Here is a 16,682-nt window from a genome sequence, read left to right as displayed (position 1 = left end):
ACCTGTTTCCTCTACATTACCTCTCTCTCTCCTTCACCTGTTTCCTCTACAGTACCTCTCTCTCTCCTTCACCTGTTTCCTCTACAGTACCTCTCTCTCTCCTTCACCTGTTTCCTCTACAGTACCTCTCTCTCTCCTTCACCTGTTTCCTCCACAGTACCTTTCTCTCTCCTTCACCTGTTTCCTCTACAGTACCTCTCTCTCTCTCCCTCACCTGTTTCCTCTACAGTACCTCTCTCTCTCCTTCACGTTTCCTCTACAGTACCTCTCACTCTCCTTCACATTTCCTCTACAGTAACTCTCTCTCTCTCCTTCACCTGTTTCCTCTACAGTACCTCTCTCTCTCCTTCACCTGTTTCCTCTACAGTACCTCTCTCTCTCCTTCACCTGTTTCCTCTACAGTACCTCTCTCTCTCCTTCACCTGTTTCCTCTACAGTACCTCTCTCTCTCCTTCACCTGTTTCCTCTACAGTACCTCTCTCTCTCCTTCACCTGTTTCCTCCACAGTACCTTTCTCTCTCCTTCACCTGTTTCCTCTACAGCACCTCTCTCTCTCCTTCACGTTTCCTTTACAGTACCTCTCTTTCCTTCACATTTCCTCTACATTACCTCTCTCTCTCCTTCACCTGTTTCCTCTACAGTACCTCTCTCACTCCTTCACCTGTTTCCTCTACATTACCTCTCTCTCTCCTTCACCTGTTGCCTCTACAGTACCTCTCTCTCTCCTTCACCTGTTTCCTCTACAGTACCTCTCTCTCTCCTTCACCTGTTTCTTCTACAGTATCTCTCTCTTCTTCACGTTTCCTCTACAGTACCTCTCTCTCTCCTTCACGTTTCCTCCACAGTACCTCTCTCTCTCCTTTACCTGTTTCTTCAACAGTACCTCTCTCTCTCCTTCATGTTTCCTCAAACAGTACCTCTCTCTCTCCTTCACCTGTTTCCTCTACATTACCTCTCTCTCTCCTTCATGTTTCCTCTACAGTACCTCTCTCTCTCCTTCACCTGTTTCCTCTACAGTAACTCTCTCTCTCTCCTTCACCTGTTTCCTCTACAGTACCTCTCTCTCTCCTTCACATTTCCTCTACAGTACCTCTCTCTCTCCTTCACTTTTCCTCTACAGTACCTCTCTCTCTCCTTCACGTTTCCTTTACAGTACCTCTCTTTCCTTCACATTGCCTCTACATTACCTCTCTCTCTCCTTCACCTGTTTCCTCCACAGTTCCTCTCTCTCTCCTTCACGTTTCCTCTACAGTACCTCTCTCTCTCCTTCACGTTTCCTCCACAGTACCTCTCTCTCTCCTTTACCTGTTTCCTCAAACAGTACCTCTCTCTCTCCTTCACGTTTCCTCTGCAGTACCTCTCTCTCTCCTTCACGTTTCCTCTACAGTACCTCTCTCTCTCCTTCACCTGTTTCGTCTACAGTACCTCTCTCCTTCCTGTTTCCTCTACAGTACTTCTCTCTCTCCTTCACCTGTTTCCTCTACAGTACCTCTCTCTCTCCTTCACGTTTCCTTCACAGTACCTCTCTGTCCTTCACGTTTCCTCTACAGTACCTCTCTCTCTCCTTCACCTGTTTCCTCTACAGTACCTCTCTCTCTCCTTCACCTGTTTCCTCCACAGTACCTCTCTCTCTCCTTCACCTGTTTCTTCTACAGTATCTCTCTGTCCTTCACGTTTCCTCTACAGTACCTCTCTCTCTCCTTCACCTGTTTCCTCTACAGTACCTCTCTCTCTCCTTCACCTGTTTCCTCTACAGTACCTCTCTCACTCCTTCACCTGTTTCCTCTACAGTACCTCTCTCTCTCCTTCACGTTTCCTCCATAGTACCTCTCTCTCTCCTTCACCTGTTTCTTCTACAGTACCTCTCTCTCTCCTTCACGTTTCCTCCATAGTACCTCTCTCTATCCTTCACCTGTTTCCTCTACAGTACCGCTCTCTCGCCTTCACGTTTCCTCTACAGTTCCTCTCTCTCTCCTTCACCTGTTTCCTCTACAGTAACTCTCTCTCTCTCCTTCACCTGTTTCCTCTACAGTACCTCTCTCTCTCCTTCACGTTTCCTCTACAGTACCTCTCTCTCTCTCCTTCACATTTCCTCTACAGTACCTCTCCCTCTCCTTCACGTTTCCTCCAAAGTGACTCTCTCTGAGTTTGGTTGGTGACCTCCATTTCTTCCTCCTCCTGTTATATCTTCTTCCTCTCTCCTCCCTGCCCACCCCTGTATCTACACCTCTACTGTACCTGTCTTCCTCCTCCTGTTATATCTTCTTCCTCTCTCCTCCCTGCTCACCCCTGTATCTACACCTCTACTGTACCTGTCTTCCTCCTCCTGTTATATCTTCTTCCTCTCTCCTCCCTGCCCACCCCTGTATCTACACCTCTACTGTACCTGTCTTCCTCCTCCTGTTATATCTTCTTCCTCTCTCCTCCCCTGCCCACCCCTGTATCTACACCTCTACTGTACCTGTCTTCCTCCTCCTGTTATATCTTCTTCCTCTCTCCTCCCTGCCCACCCCTGTATCTACACCTCTACTGTACCTGTCTTCCTCCTCCTGTTATATCTTCTTCCTCTCTCCTCCCTGCCCACCCCTGTATCTACACCTCTACTGTACCTGTCTTCCTCCTCCTGTTATATTCTTCCTCTCTCCTCCCTGCCCACCCCTGTTCTACACCTCTGCCTGTCTTCCTCCTCTCCCCCTCCTCCCCTCCTCCCCTCCTCTCCCCTTCCTCCCTCCTCTCCCCTCCTCTCCCCTCCTCTCCCCCTCCTCCCCTCCCCTCTCCTCTTCCTTCCTCTCCCCTCCTCTCCCCTCCTCCCCTTCTCTCCGCTCCTGCCTTCTGCCTCCTCTCCCCTCCTCCCTCCCTCTCCCCTCCTCTCCCCCTTCTCCCATCTCCCCTCCTCCCCTCTCCTCTCCTCTTCCCTCCTCTCCCCTCCTCTCCGCTCCTGCCCTCTCCTTTCTCCTCTCCTCTCCTCTCCTCTCCTCTCCTCTCCTCTCCTCTCCTCTCCTCTCCTCTCTCCTTCTCCTCTCCTCCCCTCTCCCCTCCTCTCCCCTCCTCTCCGCTCCTGCCCTCTCCCCCTCCCCTCTCCCCTCCTCTCCCCCTTCTCCCATCTCCCCTCCTCCCCTCTCCTCTTCCCTCCTCTCCCCTCCTCTCCCCCTCCTCCCCTTCTCTCCGCTCCTGCCCTCTCCTTTCCCCTCCTTTCCCTCTCCTCTCCTCTCCTCTCCTCTCCTTCTCCTCCCCTCTCCCCTCCTCTCCACTCCTCTTCCCCTCCTCCCCTCTCCCCTCCTCTCCCCTCCTCTCCGCTCCTGCCCTCTCCCCTCCTCTCCCCCTCCTCCCCTCTCCCCTCATCTCCCCTCCTCCCCTCCCCTCTCCTCTTCCCTCCTCTCCCCTCCTCTCCCCCTTCTCCCATCTCCCCTCCTCCCCTCTCCTCTTCCCTCCTCTCCCCTCCTCTCCCCCTCCTCCCCTTCTCTCCGCTCCTGCCCTCTCCTTTCCCCTCCTCTCCTCCCTCCTCTCCTCTCCTCTCCTCTCCTCTCCTCTCCTCTCCTCTCCTCTCCTCTCCTCTCCTCTCCTCTCCTCTCCTCTCCTCTCCTCTCCTCTCCTCTCCTCTCCTCTCCTCTCCTCTCCTCTCCTTCTCCTCCCCTCTCCCCTCCTCTCCACTCCTCTTCCCCTCCTCCCCTCTCCCCTCCTCTCCCCTCCTCTCCGCTCCTGCCCTCTCCCCTCCTCTCCCCCTCCTCCCCTCTCCCCTCATCTCCCCTCCTCCCCTCCCCCTCTCCTCTTCCTCCTCTCCCCTCCTCTCCCCCTCCTCCCCTTCTCTCCGCTCCTGCCCTCTCCTTTCCCCTCCTTTCCCACTCCTCCTCTCCTCTCCTCTCCTCTCCCCCTCCTCCCCTCTTGCTCTCTCTCCTCTCCCCCGTTCTCCCCTATTAGGTCCTAACATGTCTGGAGCATGAGCAGGAGAGGTTGTTGTGGTACTGTCGCTCCTGCCAGAGGCTGCTGTGTCCGCTCTGTAAGCTCCGCAGAGTCCACCACGGCCACAAGGTGGCGCCCATCGCACAGGCCTGCCAGGCACTAAAGGTATCTGTCTGTCTGTCTGTCTGTCTGTCTGTCTGTCTGTCTGTCTGTCTGTTAAACAATGAAACTACATGTTTGCTTGCTGATATTGTCATCTGTCTCTCTTAACACCTGAGGACAAAATCACCAAGGAGATCAACTACATTCTGGCCAATCAGGACACAGTAAAGGCTCAGATAACTCAGCTGGAGAGTGCCATCACACATATGGAGGTAAACTCTCTCTCCATCCTTTCTGTCTCTCTTTCGTTCCAATCCACTACTTTCCTCCCTCTATCCTTCGATTGCCTCTTTCTCTCCAACACAGTATAACCTTCATGCTCTTCTTTCCCTCCCTCTACCCCCTCCCTTCTCCCCCCCTCTCTCCCTCTACCACATCCCCTTATACCCCCCTCTCTCTCCCTCTACCCCCTCCCTTATACCCCCTCTCAACTCCCTCTCTCTAGTTGAACAGTGTGTTGGCGAGGGAGCAGTTGTCCCAGTCTGTGAGGGAGCTGGGGGCGTCTCTAGCTGAGCGACAGGGAGCGTTGACCCTGGCCCTGGAGGGGGCCCGGCTGAGGAGGGGGGAGGCCCTGTTGGCCCAGGTGTCTGAGAGGAGGGGTCTGCAGGAGCACGGCGGGTTAATGGCCTACACACAGGAGCTGCTCAAAGAGACCGACCAACCCTGCTTCGTACAGGCCGCACGAATCACCCACAACAGGTACGGGTGGTAGATGCAAAACACACATGCTCACCCGCACACACACACTGTGGGTAAATAACAGGTGCAATATCAACGCTTAACACTTACCAGCCCCCCCCCTCTATTTTCTCTCTCACTCTTTCTCTCTCTTTTTCTCTGCCTCTGACTCTCTCTTTCTCTCTCTCCAGGCTGGTGAAAGCGATAGAGAATTTGCAGTGTTTCTCTCTCTCGGCTGATCCCTCCTTCAGACACTTCCACATGGACGCCTCCAGAGAACTGAAAGTCATCAGCAACATGGAATACATAAGAGGTGTGTGTAAGAGGTTAGATCTGAAAGCTAACTCATCCCATCCACCAATATAACTCCCTTTTCTTCTCTGCCCCGCCCCTGCTACAGCCCCATTGGCTCCTGTGATTGACACTCAGCGGACGCTGGCCTATGACCAGCTGTTCCTGTGCTGGCGACTCCCCCAGGACTCCGCCCCTGCCTGGCACTTCTCCGTCGAGTTCCAGCAGCGAATGGGATTGACCGAGGCAGGCTGGGGAGGAGAGGTCAGGAGTCCCAATGCTCCAGTGGCGTGGCAACGCCTGGAGGAGGTGGGCGGGACTAGTGCTGTGATTGACAGGCTGGAGATGGACAGTGTGTACGTGCTAAGGGTGAAAGGAAGCAATAAGGCAGGGTTTGGAGAGTACAGCGAAGAGGTTTACCTGCACACACCACCTGCACCAGGTGAGACACACACAGACACGATAATACGCAATTCATGATACAATTATTGTTGGGGAATTGTTTAACAAAGTCAATACCTCTTTTGTCCCAATCCATCCCTTCACCTTCTCAATTCCCTCATCTTCTCATCTTCTCTCTGCATAACCCTCTCCCTCTGTTCTGCAACCCAGCTCCACCCCCCAGCCCTCTCTCCATCCGTCCATGCTCACTCCATCCCTACATCCTCTCTCCATCCGTCCATGCTCTCCCCATCCCCCATCCTCTCTCCATCCCTCCGTCCTCTTTACATCCCTCCACCCTCTCTCATCCCTCCATCCTCTCTCCATCCGTCCATGCTCTCCCCATCCTCTCTCCATCCCTCCGTCCTCTTTACATCCCTCCACCCTCTCTCCATCCCTCCATCCTCTCTCCATCCCTCCATCCTCCCTCCATCCCTTTATCTCCCTATCTCTCCTTCCTCTTTCACCTTGCTAACCCTCTGTACTTGATTCATCTCAGAAGAATCCTACCATCCCACTCTCTGTCCTTCTCTTACCACTCTCTCTATCTCTCTCTCTCTCTCTCTTTATCGACATCTCTCCCTCTCTGTCCTCACACTGTCCATACTGTATAAACACTCCCCTGTCTCCTGTGTTATTAAGTGTTCATGCGGCTTACTAAAGGAGATTCATTTATTAATTTCTCAAAAACTGATCAGTGATCAGCAGTCGTACCTGTATTGGGCTAGGTTTCTCTCCCTCTTTAGACCTCTCTCTCTCTTTCTCTCTCTCTTTCTCTCTCTCTTATTTCCTGCTCTCTTCGTTCCCTCTCTTTCCTATCCTCTCTTTCCTGGGGTGTATTTATTCCTCCAGAAGACATCAGTTTCCTGTAGATTTAAGCAGCTCTGCTCCTCTCCCTGATGCTATATCTAACCCTTCCCCTTCCTCCCCCTCTCCTTCTCCCTCCTCTTCCTCTTCCCCTACCTCTCCTCTACATCCTCTTCTCCCTCCTCCTCCTCTCACTGTCCCTCCTCTCCCTGATGCTATATCTAACCCTTCCCCTTCCTCCCCCTCTCCTTCTCCCTCCTCTTCCTCTTCCCCTACCTCTCCTCTACATCCTCTTCTCCCTCCTCCTCCTCTCACTGTCCCTCCTCTTCCTCCCCCTCTCGCTCTCCTCCTCTCTTCCTCCTCCCCCTCTCCCTCCTCCGTCAGTGTTGTGTTTCTCTCTGGACTCTCGCTGGGGTTTGCATGCTGACCGACTGGCGCTGGGTAAAGGACAGACGTATGCCCGCAGCGTGCCTGGCCTCTCCCTTCTGCAGGCCGCCGACCGCTCCCTCACTTCCTGTCACCTGACCTCTGACCTCCTCATAGGCGACCTGGCAATCACTCAGGGAAGGCACTACTGGGCATGCTCGGTGGAGCCCGGCTCCTACCTGGTCAAGGTGAGAAAGAGAGATTGTGTGTGTGTGCGTGTGTGCGTGTGTGCGTGTGTGTGTGTGTGTGTGTGTGTGCGTGCGTGCGTGGATGTGTATAATTTACTCAATCTAACATGTTATTTTTCTCTCTGCGTTCCCCAGGTGGGAGTTGGACAGGAGGCCAAGCTCCAGGAGTGGTTCCACCTTCCCCAGGACATGGCCAGCCCCCGGTGAGAGAGGAGAGAGGGGGGGAGAGGGAGGGAAGGAGAGGGAGGGGTGACAGAGGGAGGTAGAGGTAGGGAAGGAGAGGAGAGGGAGGGGGGGACAGAGGGAGGTAGAGGGAGGGAAGGAGAGGGAGGGGGACAGAGGGAGGTAGAGGGATGGAAGGAGAGGGAGGGGGACAGAGGGAGGTAGAGGGAGGGAAGGAGAGGGAGGGGGACAGAGGGAGGTAGAGGTAGGGAAGGAGAGGGAGGGGGGACAGAGGGAGGTAGAGGGAGGGAAGGAGAGGGAGGGGGGACAGAGGGAGGTAGAGGGATGGAAGGAGAGGGAGGGGGACAGAGGGAGGTAGAGGTAGGGAAGGAGAGGGAGGGGGGACAGAGGGAGGGAAGGAGAGGGAGGTAGAGGTAGGGAAGGAGAGGGAGGGGGGACAGAGGGAGGTAGAGGGAGGGAAGGAGAGGGAGGGGGACAGAGGGAGGTAGAGGTAGGGAAGGAGAGGGAGGGGGGACAGAGGGAGGTGGACAGAGGGAGGTAGAGATAGGGAAGGAGAGGGAGGGGGGACAGAGGGAGGTAGAGGGAGGGAAGGAGAGGGAGGGGGGGACAGAGGGAGGTAGAGGTAGGGAAGGAGAGGGAGGGGGGACAGAGGGAGGTAGAGGGAGGGAAGGAGAGGGAGGGGGACAGAGGGAGGTAGAGGTAGGGAAGGAGAGGGAGGGGGGACAGAGGGAGGTAGAGGGAGGGAAGGAGAGGGAGGGGGACAGAGGGAGGTAGAGGGATGGAAGGAGAGGGAGGGGGACAGAGGGAGGTAGAGGTAGGGAAGGAGAGGGAGGGGGGACAGAGGGAGGGAAGGAGAGGGAGGTAGAGGTAGGGAAGGAGAGGGAGGGGGGACAGAGGGAGGTAGAGGGAGGGAAGGAGAGGGAGGGGGGACAGAGGGAGGTAGAGGTAGGGAAGGAGAGGGAGGGGGGACAGAGGGAGGTGGACAGAGGGAGGTAGAGATAGGGAAGGAGAGGGAGGGGGGGACAGAGGGAGGTAGAGGGAGGGAAGGAGAGGGAGGGGGGGACAGAGGGAGGTAGAGGTAGGGAAGGAGAGGGAGGGGGACAGAGGGAGGTGGAGGGAGGGAAGGAGAGGGAGGGGGACAGAGGGAGGTAGAGGTAGGGGGACAGAGGGAGGTAGAGGTAGGGGGGACAGAGGAAGGTAGAGGTAGGGGGGACAGATGGAGGTAGCGGTAGGGATGGAGAGGGAGTTGGGACAGAGGGAGTTGGAGGTAGTGGGGACAGAGGGTGGTAGAGGTAGGGGAGACAGAGGGAGGTAGGGGGGACAGAGGGAGGTAGAGTTGGGGGGACAGAGGGAGGTAGAGTTAGGGGGACAGAGGGAGGTAGAGGGGACAGAGGGATGCAGAGAGAGGGATGGAGAGGAGGAGGACAGAGGGATGGAGAGGTAGAGGGGACAGAGGGAGGTAGAGGTAGGGATGGAAAGGGAGGGGGACAGAGGGAGGTAGAGGTAGGGGGGACAGATGGATGTAGAGGTAGGGGGACAGAGGGGGAACAGAGGGAGGTAGAGGTAGAGGGGACAGAGGGAGGTAGAGGTAGAGGGGACAGAGGGAGGTAGAGGTAGAGGGGACAGAGGGAGGTAGAGGTAGAGGGGACAGAGGGAGGTAGAGGTAGAGGGGACAGAGGGAGGTAGGGGGGCAGAGGGAGGTAGAGGTGGGGGGGCAGAGGGAGGTAGAGGTAGGGGGACAGAGGGAGGTAGAGGTAGGGGGACAGATGGATGCAGAGGTAGGGATGGAGGGGAACAGAGGGAGGTAGAGGTAGGGGGACAGATGGAGGTAGAGATAGGGGGGACAGAGGGAGGTAGAGATAGCGGGGACAGAGGGAGGTAGAGGTAGGGGGGACAGAGGGAGGTAGAGGTAGGGGGGGACAGAGGGAGGTAGAGGTTGGGATGGAGATGGAGGGGACAGAGGGAGGGGGGACAGAGGGAGGTAGAGGTAGGGGGGACAGAGGAAGGTAGAGGTAGGGGGGACAGAGGGAGGTAGAGGTAGGGAGGACAGGGGGAGGTAGAGGTAAGGGGTACAGAGGAAGGTAGAGGTAGAGGGGGGAAAAGGGAGGTAGAGGTAAGGGGGACAGAGGAAGGTAGAGGTAGGGGAGACAGAGGGAGGTAGAGGTAGGGGGGCAGAGGGAGGTAGAGGGAGAGGGGACAGGGGGAGGGAAAGGTATGGGGGACAGAGGGATGGAGAGGTAGAGGGGACAGGGGGAGGGAGAGGTAGAGGGGACAGAGGGATAGAGAGGTAGAGGGGACAGAGGGATGGAGAGGTAGAGGGGACAGAGGGAGGGAGAGGTAGAGGGACAGAGGGATAGAGAGGTAGAGGGGACAGAGGGATGGAGAGGTAGAGGGGACAGAGGGAGGGAGAGGTAGAGGGGACAGAGGGAGGGAGAGGTAGAGGGGACAGAGGGAGGGAGAGGTAGAGGGGACAGTGGGATGGAGAGGTAGAGGGGACAGAGGGGACAGAGGGAGGGAGAGGTAGAGGGGACAGAGGGATGGAGAGGTAGATTGGACAGAGGGATAGAGAGGTAGAGGGGACAGAGGGAGGGAGAGGTAGAGGGGACAGGGGGAGGGAGAGGTAGAGGGGACAGAGGGAGGGAGAGGTAGAGGGGACAGAGGGGACAGAGGGAGGGAGAGGTAGAGGGGACAGAGGGATGGAGAGGTAGAGGGACAGAGGGAGGGAGAGGGGACAGAGGGGTAGAGGGGACAGAGGGATAGAGAGGTAGAGGGGACAGAGGGATGGAGAGGTAGAGGGGACAGAGGGAGGGAGAGGTAGAGGGGACAGAGGGATAGAGAGGTAGAGGGGACATAGGGATGGAGAGGTAGAGGGGACAGAGGGAGGGAGAGGTAGAGGGGACAGAGGGATGGAGAGGTAGAGGGGACAGAGGGATGGAGAGGTAGATTGGACAGAGGGATAGAGAGGTAGAGGGGACAGAGGGAGGGAGAGGTAGAGGGGACAGGGGAGGGAGAGGTAGAGGGGATAGAGAGGTAGAGGGGACAGGGGGAGGGAGAGGTAGAGGGGACAGAGGGATGGAGAGGTAGAGGGGACAGAGGGATGGAGAGGTAGAGGGGACAGAGGGATGGAGAGGTAGAGGGGACAGAGGGATGGAGAGGTAGAGGGGACAGAGGGATGGAGAGGTAGAGGGGACAGAGGGAGGGAGAGGTAGAGGGGACAGAGGGATGGAGAGGTAGATTGGACAGAGGGATAGAGAGGTAGAGGGGACAGAGGGAGGGAGAGGTAGAGGGGACAGAGGGATAGAGAGTTATGGGGGACAGAGGGATTTAGAAGTAGAGGGGACAGAGGGATGGAGAGGTAGAGGGGACAGGGGGAGGGAGAGGTAGAGGGGACAGAGGGATAGAGAGGTAGAGGGGACAGAGGGATGGAGAGGTAGAGGGGACAGAGGGAGGGAGAGGTAGAGGGGACAGAGGGATAGAGAGGTAGAGGGGACAGAGGGATGGAGAGGTAGAGGGGACAGAGGGAGGGAGAGGTAGAGGGGACAGAGGGATGGAGAGGTAGATTGGACAGAGGGATGAGAGGTAGAGGGGACAGAGGGAGGGAGAGGTAGAGGGGACAGGGGAGGGAGAGGTAGAGGGGACAGAGGGAGGGAGAGGTAGAGGGGACAGAGGGATGGAGAGGTAGAGGGGACAGAGGGGACAGAGGGAGGGAGAGGTAGAGGGGACAGAGGGATGGAGAGGTAGAGGGGACAGAGGGAGGGAGAGGGGACAGAGGGGTAGAGGGGACAGAGGGATAGAGAGGTAGAGGGATGGAGAGGTAGAGGGGACAGAGGGAGGGAGAGGTAGAGGGGACAGAGGGATAGAGAGGTAGAGGGGACATAGGGATGGAGAGGTAGAGGGGACAGAGGGAGGGAGAGGTAGAGGGGACAGAGGGATGGAGAGGTAGAGGGGACAGAGGGATGGAGAGGTAGATTGGACAGAGGGATAGAGAGGTAGAGGGGACAGAGGGAGGGAGAGGTAGAGGGGACAGGGGAGGGAGGGGATAGAGAGGTAGAGGGGACAGGGGAGGGAGAGGTAGAGGGGACAGAGGGATGGAGAGGTAGAGGGACAGAGGGATGGAGAGGTAGAGGGGACAGAGGGATGGAGAGGTAGAGGGGACAGAGGGATGGAGAGGTAGAGGGGACAGAGGGATAGAGAGGTAGAGGGGACAGGGGATGGAGAGGTAGAGGGGACAGAGGGATGGAGAGGTAGAGGGGACAGAGGGATGGAGAGGTAGAGGGGACAGAGGGATAGAGAGGTAGAGGGGACAGAGGGATGGAGAGGTAGAGGGGACAGAGGGATGGAGAGGTAGGGGGGACAGAGGGATTTAGAAGTAGAGGGGACAGAGGGATGGAGAGGTAGAGGGGACAGGGGGAGGGAGAGGTAGAGGGACAGAGGGATAGAGAGGTAGAGGGGACAGAGGGATGGAGAGGTAGAGGGGACAGAGGGAGGGAGAGGTAGAGGGGACAGAGGGATAGAGAGGTAGAGGGGACAGAGGGATAGAGAGGTAGAGGGGACAGAGGGATGGAGAGGTAGAGGGGACAGGGGAGGGAGAGGTAGAGGGGACAGAGGGATAGAGAGGTAGAGGGGACAGAGGGATGGAGAGGTAGAGGGGACAGAGGGAGGGAGAGGTAGAGGGGACAGAGGGATGGAGAGGTAGATTGGACAGAGGGATAGAGAGGTAGAGGGGACAGAGGGAGGGAGAGGTAGAGGGGACAGGGGGAGGGAGAGGTAGAGGGGACAGAGGGAGGGAGAGGTAGAGGGGACAGAGGGATGGAGAGGTAGAGGGGACAGAGGGAGGGAGAGGGGACAGAGGGGTAGAGGGGACAGAGGGATAGAGAGGTAGAGGGGACAGAGGGATGGAGAGGTAGAGGGGACAGAGGGAGGGAGAGGTAGAGGGGACAGAGGGATAGAGAGGTAGAGGGGACATAGGGATGGAGAGGTAGAGGGGACAGAGGGAGGGAGAGGTAGAGGGGACAGAGGGATGGAGAGGTATAGGGGACAGAGGGATGGAGAGGTAGATTGGACAGAGGGATAGAGAGGTAGAGGGGACAGAGGGATGGAGAGGTAGAGGGGACAGAGGGATAGAGAGGTAGAGGGGACAGGGGAGGGAGAGGTAGAGGGGACAGAGGGAGGGAGAGGTAGAGGGGACAGAGGGATGGAGAGGTAGAGGGGACAGAGGGAGGGAGAGGTAGAGGGGACAGAGGGATGGAGAGGTAGAGGGGACAGAGGGAGGGAGAGGGGACAGAGGGGTAGAGGGGACAGAGGGATAGAGAGGTAGAGGGATGGAGAGGTAGAGGGGACAGAGGGAGGGAGAGGTAGAGGGGACAGAGGGATAGAGAGGTAGAGGGGACATAGGGATGGAGAGGTAGAGGGGACAGAGGGAGGGAGAGGTAGAGGGGACAGAGGGATGGAGAGGTAGAGGGACAGAGGGATGGAGAGGTAGATTGGACAGAGGGATAGAGAGGTAGAGGGGACAGAGGGAGGGAGAGGTAGAGGGGACAGGGGGAGGGAGAGGTAGAGGGGATAGAGAGGTAGAGGGGACAGGGGGAGGGAGAGGTAGAGGGGACAGAGGGATGGAGAGGTAGAGGGGACAGAGGGATGGAGAGGTAGAGGGGACAGAGGGATGGAGAGGTAGAGGGGACAGAGGGATGGAGAGGTAGAGGGGACAGAGGGATAGAGAGGTAGAGGGGACAGGGGGATGGAGAGGTAGAGGGGACAGGGGGATGGAGAGGTAGAGGGGACAGAGGGATGGAGAGGTAGAGGGGACAGAGGGATAGAGAGGTAGAGGGGACAGAGGGATGGAGAGGTAGAGGGGACAGAGGGATGGAGAGGTAGGGGGGACAGAGGGATTTAGAAGTAGAGGGGACAGAGGGATGGAGAGGTAGAGGGGACAGGGGGAGGGAGAGGTAGAGGGGACAGAGGGATTTAGAAGTAGAGGGGACAGAGGGATGGAGAGGTAGAGGGGACAGGGGGAGGGAGAGGTAGAGGGGACAGAGGGATAGAGAGGTAGAGGGGACAGAGGGATGGAGAGGTAGAGGGGACAGAGGGAGGGAGAGGTAGAGGGGACAGAGGGATAGAGAGGTAGAGGGGACAGAGGGATAGAGAGGTAGAGGGGACAGAGGGATGGAGAGGTAGAGGGGACAGGGGAGGGAGAGGTAGAGGGGACAGAGGGATAGAGAGGTAGAGGGGACAGAGGGATGGAGAGGTAGAGGGGACAGAGGGAGGGAGAGGTAGAGGGGACAGAGGGATGGAGAGGTAGATTGGACAGAGGGATAGAGAGGTAGAGGGGACAGAGGGAGGGAGAGGTAGAGGGGACAGGGGGAGGGAGAGGTAGAGGGGACAGAGGGAGGGAGAGGTAGAGGGGACAGAGGGATGGAGAGGTAGAGGGGACAGAGGGAGGGAGAGGGGACAGAGGGGTAGAGGGGACAGAGGGATAGAGAGGTAGAGGGGACAGAGGGATGGAGAGGTAGAGGGGACAGAGGGAGGGAGAGGTAGAGGGGACAGAGGGATAGAGAGGTAGAGGGGACATAGGGATGGAGAGGTAGAGGGACAGAGGGAGGGAGAGGTAGAGGGGACAGAGGGATGGAGAGGTATAGGGTACAGAGGGATGGAGAGGTAGATTGGACAGAGGGATAGAGAGGTAGAGGGGACAGAGGGAGGGAGAGGTAGAGGGGACAGGGGGAGGGAGAGGTAGAGGGGATAGAGAGGTAGAGGGGACAGGGGGAGGGAGAGGTAGAGGGGACAGAGGGATGGAGAGGTAGAGGGGACAGAGGGATGGAGAGGTAGAGGGGACAGAGGGATAGAGAGGTAGAGGGGACAGGGGGATGGAGAGGTAGAGGGGACAGAGGGATGGAGAGGTAGAGGGGACAGAGGGATGGAGAGGTAGAGGGGACAGGGGGAGGGAGAGATAGAGGGGACAGGGGGAGGGAGAGATAGAGGGGACAGAGGGATAGAGAGGTAGGGGGGATAGAGGGATGGAGAGGTAGAGGGGACAGAGGGATAGAGAGGTAGAGGGGACAGAGGGATAGAGAGGTAGAGGGGACAGAGGGATAGAGAGGTAGAGGGGACAGAGGGATAGAGAGGTAGGGGGTAGTAAAGAAGTGGTTCCAATGATAACTAAGTAAACTCAGTCTCCCCCTGTTCTCCCTCTTCCTCACTCCCCATCCCTCCTTCTCTCTTCCTGTTCGCCCCTCCTCTCTCTCCCCCTTCCCTCCTCCCCGTCCCCTCTCTCTCCCCTCCCCCTTCCCTCTCTCCAGCTATGACCCAGACAGTGGCCATGACAGTGGGGCTGACGATTCCCCAGACTCCTCCCCTCCCTTCTGCTTCCTCACCATGGGCATGGGAAAGGTCCTCTTACCCCAGGGGGCAGCAAACTTACACCACAGTACCCATGGGAACAACCATGGCCCCCCTACTGCCCCCCTACCCCCGCGCCTGGGGGTTTGTCTGGACTTCGAAAAGGGGCGGGTCACATTTTACGATGCCCACTCGCTGCGCACCCTGTGGGAGGGGCATGTGGATTGCTCTGCCCCTGTGTGCCCGGCCTTTTGTTTCATTGGTGGAGGGGCACTGCAGCTGCAGGAGCTGGTGGCCAATCGGAGCATAGAGGAGCCACCGCACAGAAGGGTCACCATCCAATCACGCGCCACCAATTTAGGTAACTGAAGAAGTATGGAGTGAATGATGTGGAAAGAACCTTTATCAACTTGATGTTTACTTTTTTATGTATAGGTTTCATTTGTAATGTCTGCAACTGTTGATGTACATTATGCAGAATAGAAGAATGTCAATGTCCCGGAATCCAGTGGATTGTAAGTGTTCTGCAGGTTACATCAGGATATGTGTATTCTGGTGTGATTCCAACTGTTGCTGTTGCTGTGTTGCATCTGAAAAGGACTCATGAGTGGGACTTTAACTGGTAAAGGACTCATGAGTGGGACTTTAACTGTAAAGGACTCATGAGTGGGACTTTAACTGTAAAGGACTCATGAGTGGGACTTTAACTGTTAAATGACTCATGAGTGGGACGTTTACTGTTAAAGAACTCATGAGTGGGATGTTAACTGTTAAATGACTCGTGAGTGGGGTGTTTATTGTTAAATGACTCATGAGTGGGACGTTTATTGTTAAATGACTCATGAGTGGGACGTTTATTGTTAAATGACTCATGAGTGGGACGTTAACTGTTAAATGACTCATGAGTGGGACGTTTATTGTTAAAGGACTCATGAGTGGGACGTTTACTGTTAAAGGACTCATGAGTGGGACGTTTACTGTTAAAGGACTCATGAGTGGGACATTTATTGTTAAAGGGCTCATGAGTGGGACGTTAACTGTTAAAGGACTCATGAGTGGGACGTTTACTGTTAAAGAACTCATGAGTGGGATGTTAACTGTTAAATGACTCATGAGTGGGATGTTTACTGTTAAATGACTCATGAGTGGGACTTTAACTGTTAAAGGACTCATGAGTGGGACGTTTATTGTTAAATGACTCATGAGTGGGACGTTAACTGTTAAAGGACTCATGAGTGGGACGTTAACTGTTAAAGGACTCATGAGTGGGACTTTAACTGTAAAGGACTCATGAGTGGGATGTTAACTGTTAAATGACTCATGAGTGGGATGTTTATTGTTAAATGACTCATGAGTGGGATGTTAACTGTTAAATGACTCATGAGTGGGATGTTAACTGTTAAATGACTCATGAGTGGGACTTTAACTGTTAAAGGATTCATGAGTGGGATGTTTACTGTTAAATGACTCATGAGTGGGATGTTAACTGTTAAATGGCTCATGAGTGGGATGTTAACTGTTAAATGACTCATGAGTGGGATGTTAACTGTTAAATGGGTCATGAGTGGGATGTTAACTGTTAAATGACTCATGAGTGGGACTTTAACTGTTAAAGGATTCATGAGTGGGATGTTTACTGTTAAATGACTCATGAGTGGGATGTTAACTGTTAAATGGCTCATGAGTGGGATGTTAACTGTTAAATGACTCATGAGTGGACGTTATCTGTTAGGATTCATGTTAGCTGCACTTCACATAGATCTTATTGTTTGAAACCAAACCAAAATGCTCACATTGTGGAAGATTCTCTCATAAGCTTCAAACATGTATTACAAATCAAGAGGGTATAAATATCTAGTCTATATTTTGAGACAAAATAGAGATGAATGGGATTTACACATTATGGATAGAAAGGATTTTGCGTAAATCATGTGTTGATGTCAGTGGGAAGATTTAGGATGTGTGTGTATTCATCTGAATTAAAATTATAATACTTATTTTATCATTCTCATCTGAGCTGGCTGAATATTTATACTGTTTTATAGCTTTTTTATTCATTGCTTTTATGATTATTATGACTGGCAATAAAACATTTTTACTCAACAGATTATTGCTAAAAAGTTAGATCTTTCAGGGTCGAGGCTCAGACTGTCAGTATTCATACAGTATATTGAATGTGTGTGTGTGTGTGTGAGAGTGTGTATATTTACTTGAATGCATGTGTGTACGTGTGTGTGAGAGAGAGAGTGAGAGACAGAGAGAGAGGGAGAT

The 16,682-nt window shown here is 55.2% G+C and overlaps 1 protein-coding gene across 1 annotated transcript in view; it reads left to right on the top strand.

Moving 5' to 3' along the window:
* LOC106600035 (tripartite motif-containing protein 46) overlaps positions 1–16,682 on the top strand; it is a 24,464-nt gene extending 7,782 nt beyond the window's left edge. Inside the window, exons 5-12 of the mRNA XM_045698845.1 lie at positions 3,919–4,065; positions 4,179–4,274; positions 4,508–4,761; positions 4,932–5,053; positions 5,141–5,473; positions 6,664–6,893; positions 7,029–7,096; positions 14,372–16,682. Coding sequence (XP_045554801.1) covers positions 3,919–4,065; positions 4,179–4,274; positions 4,508–4,761; positions 4,932–5,053; positions 5,141–5,473; positions 6,664–6,893; positions 7,029–7,096; positions 14,372–14,780 — 1,659 coding nt within the window. The 3' untranslated portion in view covers positions 14,781–16,682. The remainder of the gene's footprint in view (positions 1–3,918; positions 4,066–4,178; positions 4,275–4,507; positions 4,762–4,931; positions 5,054–5,140; positions 5,474–6,663; positions 6,894–7,028; positions 7,097–14,371) is intronic.

Source organism: Salmo salar, chromosome ssa02, assembly GCF_905237065.1.
Source record: "Salmo salar chromosome ssa02, Ssal_v3.1, whole genome shotgun sequence".
In the NCBI taxonomy this organism is placed as follows: domain Eukaryota; kingdom Metazoa; phylum Chordata; class Actinopteri; order Salmoniformes; family Salmonidae; genus Salmo; species Salmo salar.
This window is presented reverse-complemented; position numbering and strand designations above follow the sequence as displayed.